We start from the raw sequence: 13,808 nt of genomic DNA, 5'->3' as shown, positions 1-13,808 counted from the left end.
CTAGACAATGAACTTCATACGTTCTAAAACAAATTTCAACTTTTTGAAACGTTTTTCAAACACATACTATTTGTCATATACACTTCATAATATTAGTAATCTTACCAGTACCTACCAAAAGCACTAATAGCGTTGCGTCACATATTGAAAGAAATTCTGTTGCAACCTGTGCTAAACACATAAGCCCGAATAAGTTTTCAATCGTGCTGAAAAAGCTTTACAAAAAGTGAAGAAATAATCACATAATCTGGATCGATCGATCTATGCTGTCTTAGACTCACCTGGTTGATTGCTGATGATCGTGCATGCACTGGACCCACTTGCGACGTATATCCTCAGTGTGTTCTTCATTCTTAGTGGGGTCGATAAGCATGTTTTCCAGCTCACCAAGATGCAATATTGAAATCTCTGTCCTAGCCATAGCATATATTGCGTACATGAAAAACACAAAATCAGACAGTATTGCTCCCAAAACACCAATAACCAAGAGATTAATCTGAAAACACATCGTCACTGCGTATCCTAAAGAAGAACTCAAATCGCAGAACGGTAGCTCGTACACAAACAAAGCCATTACTACTCCCGTTACAAAGTAATAAAATGCAGGATACACTCCGAATGCAACTGCAGCGAAGATATTTGACGCACTCATTATACGATAGACTATCCAAAGAATACGACCTGTATGTCTAAGCACAGCAGTTTCCTCTTCAGACCCGTCCTGGTAGCGTTTAAGCTCTTCTTGTTCCAGTTCAGCGGTAAATAATTTGACCTCTTGGGCTTTCGAATGCCAAACGAAGAACTTAATGTAGAGCTAAAAATAAATACATTGTATACGTAGGTACTCAGATCATATAATCCATCATTTTGATTTCAACACTTCCTACCTGTACAGCAGTTCCCAGCGTTATGAGGACTTTCATCATATGAATTGGATCATCGATGTACTTTCTTAGTGTCCAAACAGTACTTGCAAAATATACTGTTATATGAAACGAAACGTAATACGAAGCTGGCGTGAACTTTCCTGGTGCTGTCCACAACTCAACCCCGGTCACAATGTACAATTTCGAGTACACAATCAGAGATTTCATCAATTTACGAAAATCTTTAACATTTGCCATTGATGCAGTAAAGTTTATCTAAGAAATGTAAATTATTAAACAACGTATCGTTGATAATGCACAATATGGGGCAAATTTGGATGTTCTTCACGAACAAATCTATCACCGCTTAACAACTGTCAAATCTACGACCAACTGATTTGTTAAGCACAATTTCGTCATTATGGTGTGCCATTAACAGACTAGCAAGCTGGTAAATAATAAGTTTTACTTTGCAAAATATCGACTAGAATATCAGTCACACATATCTCACCAATTAAGCGTCTAATTAGAGCTAGAGCTAAATTGATGGGAACTTTTCTCACCATAGACCAAGTTGAGTCACTATAATTTAAGTATACCGTGGGATACTTTGTTAAAGACAACAACTGTCATAATTTATGGAAAAGGTGATATAAAATTCTTATCTAAGCTGTTCAACTTAATTCAAAATGTATGGCGTACAACATAAAAGTTCTTGCTAGTGCATGTATATAAAAAATAAAACAATTCAATATAATGTATATTTATAACAACCGTTCATTATTTTTCATACTAGTTTTATAACTCGTTCAATCGTTTCAATCTCAAATTTGAAATAAATTACAAATATTAAAACAAACAAAATAAGATCTATTGTACTTCTGTAACAAACTTAAAAACTTGTAACACTAAGCATCGAATAAAATTTTCTTAAAACTAGTTTTCTTTTTAATTCAATACAATCCTTAAATAATAAAATACCTGCTTTTCTTTTTGGTTAGTTTCGTTTCGTTAGATGCATGTTCGATACATGAACGATGTTTAGTTTCGTTAGATGCATGTTCGAACCCAAATGAAAATAATCATTTCTAAGCAATATGGCCTGAATTAAAATATTACATTCTTTTAACATATGTCACATTCATATAAAGATGTATTAAGAATGTATTAAGATACATTCGTTTGATATCTCCTATTTGAAATTTTTGAAATTATTTTTTTTATGAAATCATCTTCTTCTTTTAAACTCAACAACCGTTGGCGGTCAGGGCCTGCCTGTACCCACTTGTGGGGTTGGCTTTCAGTGACTGATTGATTTCCCCCCATAGTAGGATAGTCAGTCCTACATATGGCGGCACGGTCCAATTCGGACTAGACCCCAGGACGGGCATGTTGTTAAGTCCTACGGATTGACGACTGTACCACGAGACCGGCCTTGATTTATTAGATTTGGTTTTATGTGTTATTCTTATTATTGCAAGACAGATACATTACCATCATATATGAGGCGAACTATCTTATAAAAAACATGAAATAATCTTTATTATTTTGTACTAATTTTAGATCGTATGAGTTTGGCTGAAATGACCCGATTTCAAAAATGATTAATGCCTATTCCTCTACAAATTGCACTGTCAATTTTAATGTTAGTGTAAACAAACTTGCATTACTCTTGTGAAGCGCATTCAACCGAGTTTGCTTTTGTTTTGTTTTGGGTACCTTTTTAATAAAATAATAAATTTCGTCTAATCAGTGTGATGTTGTGTAACGTATAGAAATATGTTGAGTATGCCTATAGTGGCTCGATGACTTTTGTTATTTAATAAATAAATAAATAACTGGGGCGGTCCCGTGAGACAGTCGCCAACTCGAACGACTCAATAACAAGCACGCCATGGGTTCGAGTCCCGAATGGACCGCTCCCCCCCCCCCCCCGCCCCCCGTAGCAAAGATTGAGTAACCGGCTGCGTGGTAATGAATTAAGTCTCCAAAGCCTGTGCAGGCCGGCATGTCCGCGTAGGGACGTCACGCCAAATAGAATAAATAAATAACTAAATACTCGTTTAAATACCTTTTTCCAGCCTTCACAAATTTAAACGCACTATAAGCTAAACGATAACAACGAGCAATTTAGGCTGGAGACTGATAGATCGGAGAGAGAGAGAGCAACTCGGGAGCATTGAGCGAAGACGGACGTTGATCAGAAACGAACGAAAAAATACAGTTATACGAATATTTAATATTTTTAACAACATTCCTTTTAATTTGTCCAAACACAAATCAATTTTATTCCAAAAATCATAAGGTTGATAATCTTGTAACTATACGGTAATTTTTTTGTTTGTTTATTCCTCTTTGAACCACCAAACTCTAAAGGTTTATCTGTTCATAGGTTCTAACAGAGACAGTGTCTAAGATTTCATTTTAATTAACTCTTTTGCTACGCATTCTTTGAGATGATTTGGTGTACTTTCAGATGTGTACTAACTTTGTATGATTGGTATTGCATGAGTGCATCACATATTTTGGTGAATAGTAAGTGGAACAATTATTACCAAAACAATTTTTCAGGTTTAGCCAACATACTGCATGACCATGACGAAAAACTGGTACAGGCCTTTCAACACCTGTAAATATAACAACAATTATATAAAGTCATTTCCTGGAATAAACGCGTATCAACTATTATATACACTCATGTACGCCTCGAAATTCATGGGATGAAAGCCATACGCAGTCAACATCATCGGGCATTGCTGTCTGCTCATCAGAAATCTAAACTCTTTCTGTTCCTTCACTGGAAGCTTAAACCAAGGCATTGAGATGATCTTGTTGTACATTGCATCAATCTGCAACAAGCAAATATCAATAAAATCGCAAATAATATCCATGTCCTGTTGTAAAAACATACCTTTAGTTCGATCAAGTGTCCAATCAAAAAATATAATGACAGTTCGATAAACATCACCAATAAGAACGAGTATGTAGGATACCAATCCGTCTGAAATGTCCAACAACGTAGCACCATATTGTAAATTGGAAATATAGAAGTATTGAAGGTAAAAATACTTACCAATGCTACCAGTAGCATTGCATCGCATATCGTAAATACTCCCATGGAGACTTGAGCTAGACACATGAGCCCAAAAATGTCTTCGATGGAATTCAGGAAGCTAGATGTTAGATCAAACGTTTATTAATCGAGAATAATGCTAATGCAAGCTCTGTTTAACTCACTTGGTAGTCTGCTGATGTTCAAACATGCACTGCACCCATTTTTCCCGTACACTGGATTGGTTTTTCTTCATTGTCAGCGGATCATTTAGCATTTTCTCTAGCTCACCAAGATGTATTATAAAAATATCCGCCTTTACCATTGTATACATTGCGTACATAAAGTACAAGAAGTCGAACAGCATGGCTCCTATCGTACCGATCACCAGCAAGTTTACTTGAAACATCATGTTCACAACATATCCAATAGTAGTGCTCCAATCGTAATATGGTAGCTCGTACAGGAACAAAGGCATCACTACTCCATTTACATTATACGCGAACAATGGATACAGCCCAAATGCTAGTACAACGATAGTAGCTAATGTGGTTACAAAACGAAAAAAAAACCAAAGAATATAACCAGTTTGTTTCAACAGAACAGTCTCTCCAGCAGTTCTATTTTTATTTTGCTCAAACACTTCCTGCTCGATTTTGTTAGAGAAAACAATCACTTCCTTTGATTTTGAATGTCCCACAAAGAACTTAATGTAGAGCTAAAAACGAAACACAATACTTAAACATTCGATAATCTTACTTATTTCGTAATAATACCTGTACAGCAGTTCCCAGCGTTATAAGGACTTTCATCATATGAATTGGATCATCACTGTACTTTTTTAGTGTCCAAACAGTGCTGACAAAATATACTATTATATGAAATGAAACATAATACGAGGCTGGCTTGAACTTTCCCGGCGCAGTCCACATTTCAACCCCGGGCACTTTCGAGTACACTATCAAATATTTCAACAATTTACGAAAGCTCTCGATGGTTGCCATTCTTGCAGTATATACCGAGCAAGTGTAAGGTATCTGACAGTAAAAGTGAAATTGAATCACTGCGTCTCACAGTAGCTATTGCAATTAATGGTATACTGTTGTTAGTGTCGTGTTATACAAGATTTAGAATTCCACGCGTAATTCCCATTTTCAGATGCAATTAAATGTGGGAGAGAACAGGCGGCAAACGTCCCGGCTAATCAGAGGATAGGGAAAAGGCCATATGTTGCTCGAACTATTATTTTGCTATTGCTATTTGGGTGTCCAGTTTTTTCCCCGAGTTACGGCAGTAATGTGTTTTGAAGACTAACGCATTTCACGTTAGTCGAATATCACGATTTTCAGCTAATAAAAATTGATAAATAGCTATTTTTTTTTATTAAAATGTAGTGTTCGTCTTTGTGTTTAGAGATTCGAGATTGGAAAGTTTTGAAGATTCAATCCCTTGAAAGATTTGAACCGATCTGACTCCGTTTTTAGAATTTGAATCCCTTAAAACTTCCATTGCGATTGGATTGGATTTTTTTGGAACGTAATAGGATTTTCGAAATCCCTATGAAAAATGAGAAACGCACTTATTATTGAATTGCTTATGCAAACAAACGTTTTTCATAACGATGTGAAAAAATTAAGAAATGGGGCTTTATGAAAAAGAAAAATCAGTGGGCCTGATCGGGAACGAAAGTCGATAACGAGTGGATAATTTAGTTGATCGGTTAGCAATCCAATTCCAATGTTATCCAATTGCGTTTTCTTTGCCGCCATAGCAACGTGGTTAAAAAGTCGAGCAGTGGAATATGCAGTTGAAAACTTCATATAAAGAAAACATTTCAGTTGGATAGTGTTATCTACTGCTCCACCCCAGTTGATATAACAGTAGAATACTAAATAATATTAAAAACTATGTTCGCAAGCTCGCAAATAAGGATGTTTTATCGCTGTTTGAATTATTTGAGATGTTTTATCACTAGATTTAGCTAAAATATTCGTTTTTAGAAAACAAAAATTTACATGCTTTTATAAACTATCAAACAAAAAAAAATTAGGTTTATAACAGTTATCTAGTTTTTTTTTGTTCAAGCTAAGAAATGAGAAACCAACAAAAGAAACCCTTTTCTGCTAATCCTTCTCCTTTATCCAACATTATGTTACGGCCTTATGGCATGTTAGAATCGGTTCCGACACTCAAATACAACGAGATTGAGAAGACCCGTAGGATCACTAGGTACAAGAAAGTGGCTGGTATTAATGAATCCGTTCGTAGCGACGGCGTACGTCCCAACACTCATTTTCCTAAAGTAGTAGATGGTTGCTACAGTTATTCACAGCGGCGTTGTAGGAGCGGGCTCAAGAAATGTGTTGCCATCCCTAGAATTTCATGTGAGCGCCGTACGTTTCCGCTTCGAACCTATTCAATAATACCAGCCAGTATAAGCCACTCATATTCGTTGGAACGGCGAGTTCCGGTCGGAATCGTTTGCGTTGTCTTGCACCTATCGAAGGTGTTGTACCTACTTGTACCTTCCGGACTATCCCTAAAAACTCGGGGTCGCTCATGGATGGATACAGCCCGGGAATGTTCGGATTGCCTCACATATCGCTAAGTTCCACGCCTCGTGACAATCGCGTCACTCAATGATTTTTTTTGTTCATTCATTTAAGTCAATATGTACACTTGAATAGCATCTATACTGAATGACATACATTAAAATTTTAACGTAGTTATTTTATTTTTATCAAATCTGACAAAATAATGGTGAAACGAACGAATCAGGTGTTGAGCGGGGGAAGGGGGAGGGTGGATTTCATCGCTTGGCGTTGAATTAATAAACACTTCAATTTTTTTTCTTGGGGGAGTGGGGGGTTTTGGTCGGGATCCCTCATATATGGGCCCCCTGTAGTCTTTGAGTCCCTTCGTCCATGGAGCCTCTATCGTTCACGGAGACCCGCGATGAGACTACTGTACATACCATATATTTCTTCTATTTGGCGTAACGTCCTACGCGGCTATGCCTGCCTATACAGGCTTTCGAGACTTAATTCATTACCACGTAGCCGGATAGTCAATCCTTGCTACGGGTGGACGGTCCATTCTAGGATTGAACCCATGACGGGCATGTTGTTGAGTCGTTCGAGTTGACGACTGTACCACGGAACCGCCACACCATATATGCTCAGTCCACTCAGGCCACTCAGTCCGCTTATCATTAAATCCGCCAATGTGGAGGAGGCGTAGTAGGTCTAAATTTAAGTGGCCAGATGACTTGGAGGCTTCAGCCATTAAGGCCAGAATAATGGACTGGCGAGAGCGAGAGGACGTCAGCGGATTCGGACACTTCTTATTGCACGGAATAATTGTACCGCGTTGTTTCAATATATTTTTTCACGACAAGGGTCTGCGAAGGCGGCAAGTTCAGAAAGGATTCAAACCTTGTCCACCAGTTCATACGATTTTGTTTCATCTAGACTTGTTCAGCCCATAACCCGTTTCACCCATAACTTAGTAGGTTATACTGGAATTCTAACTTGATTTATTGGTCATTTCTGGAGTGTTCCCATCATAAGCTTACGTGCTCCTTAGCGATACATACATTTTGTCGTATAATTCTCGTTGAATTAAATAAAATTCCATCTGGGATTTTGGTAATGGGTTTCCTGGTTGAGCCGCATTTTAAGGGTGAGTTCTACCTATCTCAAAATCCAACAGTAGCACTTCTGGAGGTGTACTGGAAAGGCGTGGTGGTACGCCTGTGCCATTATTATGTAAGATAGTTTTAGCCGGTCTCGTAGTACAGTCGTCAACTCGTACGATTTAACAACATGCCCGTCATGGGTTCAATCCCCAAATAAACCGCGCCGCCATACGTAGGACTGACTAACCTGCTATAGGGGGGAATCAATTAGTCACTGAAAGCCAAGCCCACAAGTGGGTACAGGCAGGCCTAGACCGACATCGGTTGTTGAGCCAAAGAAGAAGAAGAAGAAGAAGAAGTTTTAATATTTGTTTAACCAGAAATGGCGGACAAATTTACCCAATAAACAAACAAACAAACAAACAACCCAGCAACAGCACGATCTATCAGAGCAGTGGAGAACCTCCAGAAGTGCAGAGAGCGCCAGTTCCCTACGCGCCACCTGTTCATCGACTTCAACGCGATCCACGACATCATAGACCGGAATGGGCAATGGAACATCATGCAGCGGAAGTCATGCAATGGAACATCATGCACCATGGAACATCATGCACCACTTTCCTGGGAAGTTGATCCGGCTGTTAGAGACCTCTATGGGTCAGTGCAAAGTGAGAGTGATGCACTTGAATCACTGGGTTAGACAACGACACCCGTGGCACAATCCTCTACCGGTCTCTCCAATTTCTTGGCTTTGTGGATGAAATTGACATCATTGGCAGGACAACAACGAAGGTGTGTGAGTCGCACACCCGACTCAAACGCGAAGCAGCAAGAATTGGATTGAGAATCAATGCGACGATGACGAAGTACCTGCTTGCCGGAGGCTCAGTCCGTGACAGGGCCCAACTGGGAAACAGTATATCAGTTGACGACGACTCGAGGTCGTAAAGGAGTTTTGCTATCTCGGGACGGTCGTTACTTCGGACAACGACATCAGCAGCGAAATCCGGAGACGCATTGTGCAGGGGAATCGTGCATACTATGGGCTTTACCGACTGCTGAGATCCAGAAGACTTCGAGCCCGCACGAAATGTGAGATACATCGCACATTGATTCGCCCGGTGGTCCTATATGAACACGAATCTTGGACGCGTGTTTGATCGACGCATCCTCCGGACTACCTTCGGCAGTAAGTTCAATCATGAAATTTTTAGGAGAAGGATGAACCACGAACTTGCTAAGCTGTACGGCGAACCGAGCATCCCAACGATGGCGAAGGCTGGCAGGATACGATGGCTGAGGCATGTCATGAGGATGCCGGACTCATGCCCCATCAAGAAGGTGTTCGACAGCGACTCCCGTTCGGCATGAGGTACAAGGGACCGCAGCGAGTTCGATGTATGGAACAGGTGAAGCGAGACCTGTCGAAGATCTGGTATCTACATGGACTAGAGACTGCAGCCAAGAACCAAGCTTCCTGGAGAATGATTATTGACCAGTCCATATCACACCGATGCGCTCTATCGTGAGCAAACCAACAAGAGAGAGAGAGAGAGAGAGAGAGAGAGAGAGAAGGGGAGAGAGATAGAGAGATTTCTGGCTCCAGCTCTTCAGCCGGTTCAAGGATTATGTATTTAGATGATGAACTTTTACGGATTTTGCGCGGGTACCCTCATTGAGAAGTGTTATTCCAAATTCCAGTGTTCCTCATCATCCTCTCCCGATTTCCCGATATGTTACGAATTAATCAATTAGGCCTTTCTCATGAACTTTTTCACTCTTTTATTCAATCTAACGCGAACTCTTTGCGGAAAAAAAACAAAATACTAAAATGTATTTGATGTATTGTAGCGCTGCAGAATGATCATACTGGGGTCTTCTTTATTCAACGTACTGCATGATCATCACAAAAAATTGATACAGACCCTTCAATACCTGCAAAGTAACAACTACTATATTCATCCATTTGAAGGATTAAAACAATATAAAACATTACACTCATGTATGACTCGAAGTTCATGGTGAGAAACCCATAAGCTGTTAACATCATGGGACGTTGCTGTCTGCACATCAGAAAGGCGAATTCCTTCTGTTCCTCCACTGGTAGTTTATACCACGGCATCGAGATGATACTGTTGTACATTTCATCGATCTACGTAGACAGAAATCTTATCAATCTTGTGACACTCTTATCGTCCCACAACGTATAGTTGTACCTTCAGTTCTACAAAATGTCCAATCACAAAGTAAATTGAAAGCTCGACAAACATCACCAACAGAAAACAATAGGTAGGAAACCAAAATGTCTAAGAAAAAAAATTTTTTGATTGTTAAAGAACCAAGTTTGTATCGTCGCTAGCTTCAACTTACCAAAGCTACCAGTAGCATTCCATCACAGACCGTGAATATTCCCATAAGCACTTGTGCTAAACACGTTATTCCGAAAATGTCTTCAGCCGTATTTAGAAAGCTTCATAGAAAAATGTTTAAAAATATAAGCTGAAACAACATCAGAGATTCGTATGAAAGGTCCATACAAACGCACCTAGTAGCTTGTTGGTGATCTTGCATGCACTGAATCCATTTTTGCCGCATTATTGATGTTTGTTTTGCACAGTCCTTTTCATGAATATGAATTTCTTTTAGCAGCGTCTCTAGCTCACGTAGGTGCACAATAAAAATATCAATGCATGTCATTGCATACATCGCATACATGAAGAATAGAAAATCGGACATTATAGCTCCCATCGTTCCAATCACCAATATATTCGCTTGACAAAACATGTTCATCGCTAGTCCCATGGTAGTTGTCCAACCGTAATAGGGAAGCTCGATCATGAACAAAGGCATCAGTTTCCCGGTCGTATAGTAAGCAATAACTGGATATAAAAAGAATCCAAATGCAGCGCTACTAACCGATGTGCGCATGAAACGAAAAATAAACCAAAGTATACGGCCAGTACGTTGCAGTACGGCAATTTCCTCTGCTTTTCCATTTTCATAGCGCTGCAGGATAGCCTGCTCAATGTTATCGCTAAGTAACTTGAGCTCACTTGCCTTTTTATGTCCGATGATGAACTTGACGTACAGCTGAAAGACAAAAGTAACAACTGAGCTTACCTTCGAGTTCAAACGCATCCGAACTATACCTGTACACAAGTGCCCAGCGTAATTAGAGCCTTCATCGTGTGCAACGTATCTTCGCTATACTTCATCAAAGTGAATACCGTGCTAGAGAAGTAAATGGCCACATGTAACGAAAGATAGTAAGATGCTGGTACAAATTTTCCAGGAGCAGTCCATATTTCTACTCCTACACCCTTCGAGTAGAAGATTAGTGGTCTTAAGAGCTGCCGAAAACTTTCAACGGTTGCCATTGGTATCGGACGAGATATCCTGGTGTCAAATTTGTACAATATACAATTTTTTATGCATAAATGTTATATTTCACAAAGTTTTACGATCTTACTGATTCTCTGTTCAAAGCAAAACTAACTGTATATTGCAATGTTTCAGTATAGGTGAGCTTGGGATTCAACAGTTAATTTACTTTATTAATTATGTATGCGCGATATAGTTTCGCCACATCTTCGCCACATACCTTAGGCCTACATCTATGATATTGCTGCACCAACATTTTCATTAGTAAAACAATCAGATTTTTCTATTTGTTTTTAAACTGTTCACGCCTTTGCTTATGAGAATGACTTCAAATTAAAACGTATTATTTTATATCCGTTTTGATTTTGTCAATTCGTCTGTAAATATTTCCGAGAAAACTTACCATACAACATTTCATCAAATGGCGTCGCGTTATGAAGCTAAAAATCAATGACATTCGGTGATATTCCATAAAAATTCCAAACAAAATCAATCAATTTACGGCGAATACTTTCACGCCATGTGTGGGCGTGTGAATTTTTTATGCATTTCATCGAACGTTAGCGCACTAGGAAATTGCTCTGTCAACCATCGAACCATCAAACATAAACGCAAACCGACGTGTAGAATCACATCGACGGGCGCAGTCAGACACTTTCGTACGCACAAACCTATCAACGAATAAAAAAATCAATTTGTTAATGTTTCAATGTTCAAAAAATCAATTTGTAAGTTTTCAAGCCTCTATGTATAGTATTACGACTTAACAACATGCCCGTCATGGGTTCAAGTCCTGAATACGCCATTGAGAAAAAGAAAAACATATTAAAAGTAATATTGTAGAATTGAATGTTTATGTTATCAATTACACAAAACTTGTTGCATTTCGTTCATATGGTACAATATCGTATCGAAGTTCCGCAGGACAACAACGAGTTAGCTTTTGATGTCTTTGTTCGATACCTGCCAGAGCGGAGCCTAAGCAATAATTTGTGCAATTAAAATTTCGAATGCTATAGCGTAAAACCTATTTGCCACTATGCTGGGAAAAATGCCATCGGACGATGCTACTGCGTGTGGTGTACTTCATTACCAACGTGCTGATATATTTCGTTTGCAAGTGTGGTATCAAATTCCAGCCACTGGTTATGTAGTCTGATCTACTTTAAGAAATTCATAGCGAGAGCAAACAGTTGGTACAACATTTTCATGATCTGCAAAAGGTTAGTGGAAAAGTAGTCGTTACACGTTTGAATGCCTAAAATAACTTTAGCTATCGCACCTGAGTGTAGGTTTCATAATTAACTGGCGTGAGACCAGCAATCGACATTCCAGATGGTTGTTGCGCACGTAATAGTAGCAGCTTGTATTCTTTCTGTCGCCTATCGTCCATCAAATACCAAGGGAAATGCATCAAACTAATATGCAGATCGTCAACCTGGAGGGATAAAGTACGGATTTGTGAATAAATCAAGGTATTTGGAAAAACAAAACTACAGGTACTTTGCACTGTTAGTGCAAGGTGCTCACCTTTCTCTCGATGATAGCCCCTAGCACAAAATGTACCGACAGGTCTATGAACAGTGCAAACAAAATTGCATACGCCGCATACCAATCGGTCTGTAAGGAAAGTAACAAGAATCTCGAATTATGGTATACTTCTGCTCTTACGATGTACATTACCAGGAAAATAATCAGCATATTGATGCAGATCCCAAACACACTACAGCTCACTTGTGCTAGGTTAATCATACTCCACAGGTCGGAAAAATTATCATAATATCTGAAACATCGGTGAAACGTGATCGTAATCGAGCCATACATTTTAAACAACACACTTTCCACTCACTCTACGATGCGTTGATGCTCCACGAGACACATTCTCCATTTGCGGCTCACCTTCGCCATAATTTCCGGCGAGTTGCGCGTCTGATAACCCGGACTAGCTAGCAGCTCGCTGAGTTCGTCTAGATGAAAGCGCAAAATGTCCACGTACAGTGACCCGTTGATCGTGAAATATGCGCACAAATAATCGACCAAAATCAATCCGCACGTTCCGGTGATGTAGAAGAAAAGCTGCAATATAACCGTGATCCAGTAGCCTTTCATCACCGTCCAATCGACGTACGGAATTTCGCAGAAAAACAGCAACATCACACGACCTTCTTTAAAATACATGATCAGCGGATTGATCCATATGATAAACAACGAACCAAAGTATCCTCCGATCATGATGTGCCCAGCAATGTACAATACCCGTCCATACTTCAGCACCACTGGATACTCGGGGCTCATCTCCTGATACTTGGTGTACATCTGCGTTTCAATATTGCCCGAAAGCTCACGGACCGGGGCCGGATTCCGAATCATCGTAAAGTACTTGATCATCAACGCGGCACCGGTACAGATGAGCGATTGCGTCTCGAGCATCTGTAGCGCATCATAGCGATACTTGTAGCCCGTCCAAGCATGCAAAGTCAAAAACAACACTATCTGCATCACGCTCGCGACCCGACCCCACAATATGCCTTCCTGCTTTTCCCACAAACCCGCACCGATCAGCCGACTGGAAAGCTTAAGCCGGTTAAAGCTGGCGTTGTAGAATTCGATCGCAGTGTACATTATCGAGAAGTCACTGTCCCGCGAATGATAATCGGCTACTGACGAGGTAGCTTTTTGCGACGTGTAGTAAAATTGAACCTATTAACACCTTCACAATCGATGAGAAGATTTTAGAAAGTATCTTGAGACATGTCTTGATGGTGATTGGCAGCATAATGAATATGTTATAGTATGTTTTAAATTGACTTTGGTAACGTCTTTAACAGAATTATTTATTCAACAGCACAACAAGAGAGATTTCATTTTCATT

The 13,808-nt window shown here is 39.5% G+C and overlaps 3 protein-coding genes across 3 annotated transcripts; all 3 read right to left on the bottom strand.

Annotated features, from left to right (window-relative positions):
- Nucleotides 1–3,038: 3,038 nt before the first annotated feature.
- LOC1279093 (odorant receptor 30a) lies at nt 3,039–4,922 on the bottom strand. The gene is made up of 6 exons (XM_061653373.1): nt 4,821–4,922; nt 4,104–4,636; nt 3,940–4,039; nt 3,778–3,867; nt 3,560–3,715; nt 3,039–3,493 (listed from the first exon to the last, which is right to left on the bottom strand). Exons 1-6 carry the CDS (start codon nt 4,920–4,922, stop codon nt 3,440–3,442), a joined length of 1,035 nt encoding a protein of 344 aa, XP_061509357.1. The 3' UTR covers nt 3,039–3,439.
- A 4,514-nt stretch (nt 4,923–9,436) lies between these two features.
- Nucleotides 9,437–10,740, bottom strand: LOC1279091 (putative odorant receptor 83c). Its single transcript, XM_061653369.1, has 6 exons — nt 10,705–10,740; nt 10,101–10,645; nt 9,926–10,025; nt 9,772–9,861; nt 9,552–9,707; nt 9,437–9,448 (listed from the first exon to the last, which is right to left on the bottom strand). The coding sequence occupies exons 1-6, from the start codon at nt 10,738–10,740 to the stop codon at nt 9,437–9,439; spliced, it is 939 nt and encodes a 312-aa protein (XP_061509353.1).
- A 1,469-nt stretch (nt 10,741–12,209) lies between these two features.
- On the bottom strand, nt 12,210–13,558 carry LOC1279090 (uncharacterized). The gene is made up of 4 exons (XM_318760.2): nt 12,786–13,558; nt 12,620–12,719; nt 12,467–12,556; nt 12,210–12,374 (listed from the first exon to the last, which is right to left on the bottom strand). The coding sequence occupies exons 1-4, from the start codon at nt 13,556–13,558 to the stop codon at nt 12,210–12,212; spliced, it is 1,128 nt and encodes a 375-aa protein (XP_318760.2).
- Between the last annotated feature and the right edge of the window lie 250 nt (nt 13,559–13,808).

The sequence above is a fragment of the Anopheles gambiae genome, chromosome 3, assembly GCF_943734735.2.
Source record: "Anopheles gambiae chromosome 3, idAnoGambNW_F1_1, whole genome shotgun sequence".
Classification (NCBI taxonomy): Eukaryota; Metazoa; Arthropoda; class Insecta; order Diptera; family Culicidae; genus Anopheles; species Anopheles gambiae.
Note: the sequence above shows the minus strand (reverse complement) of the source record. Positions and strands in the feature narration are given on the sequence as shown.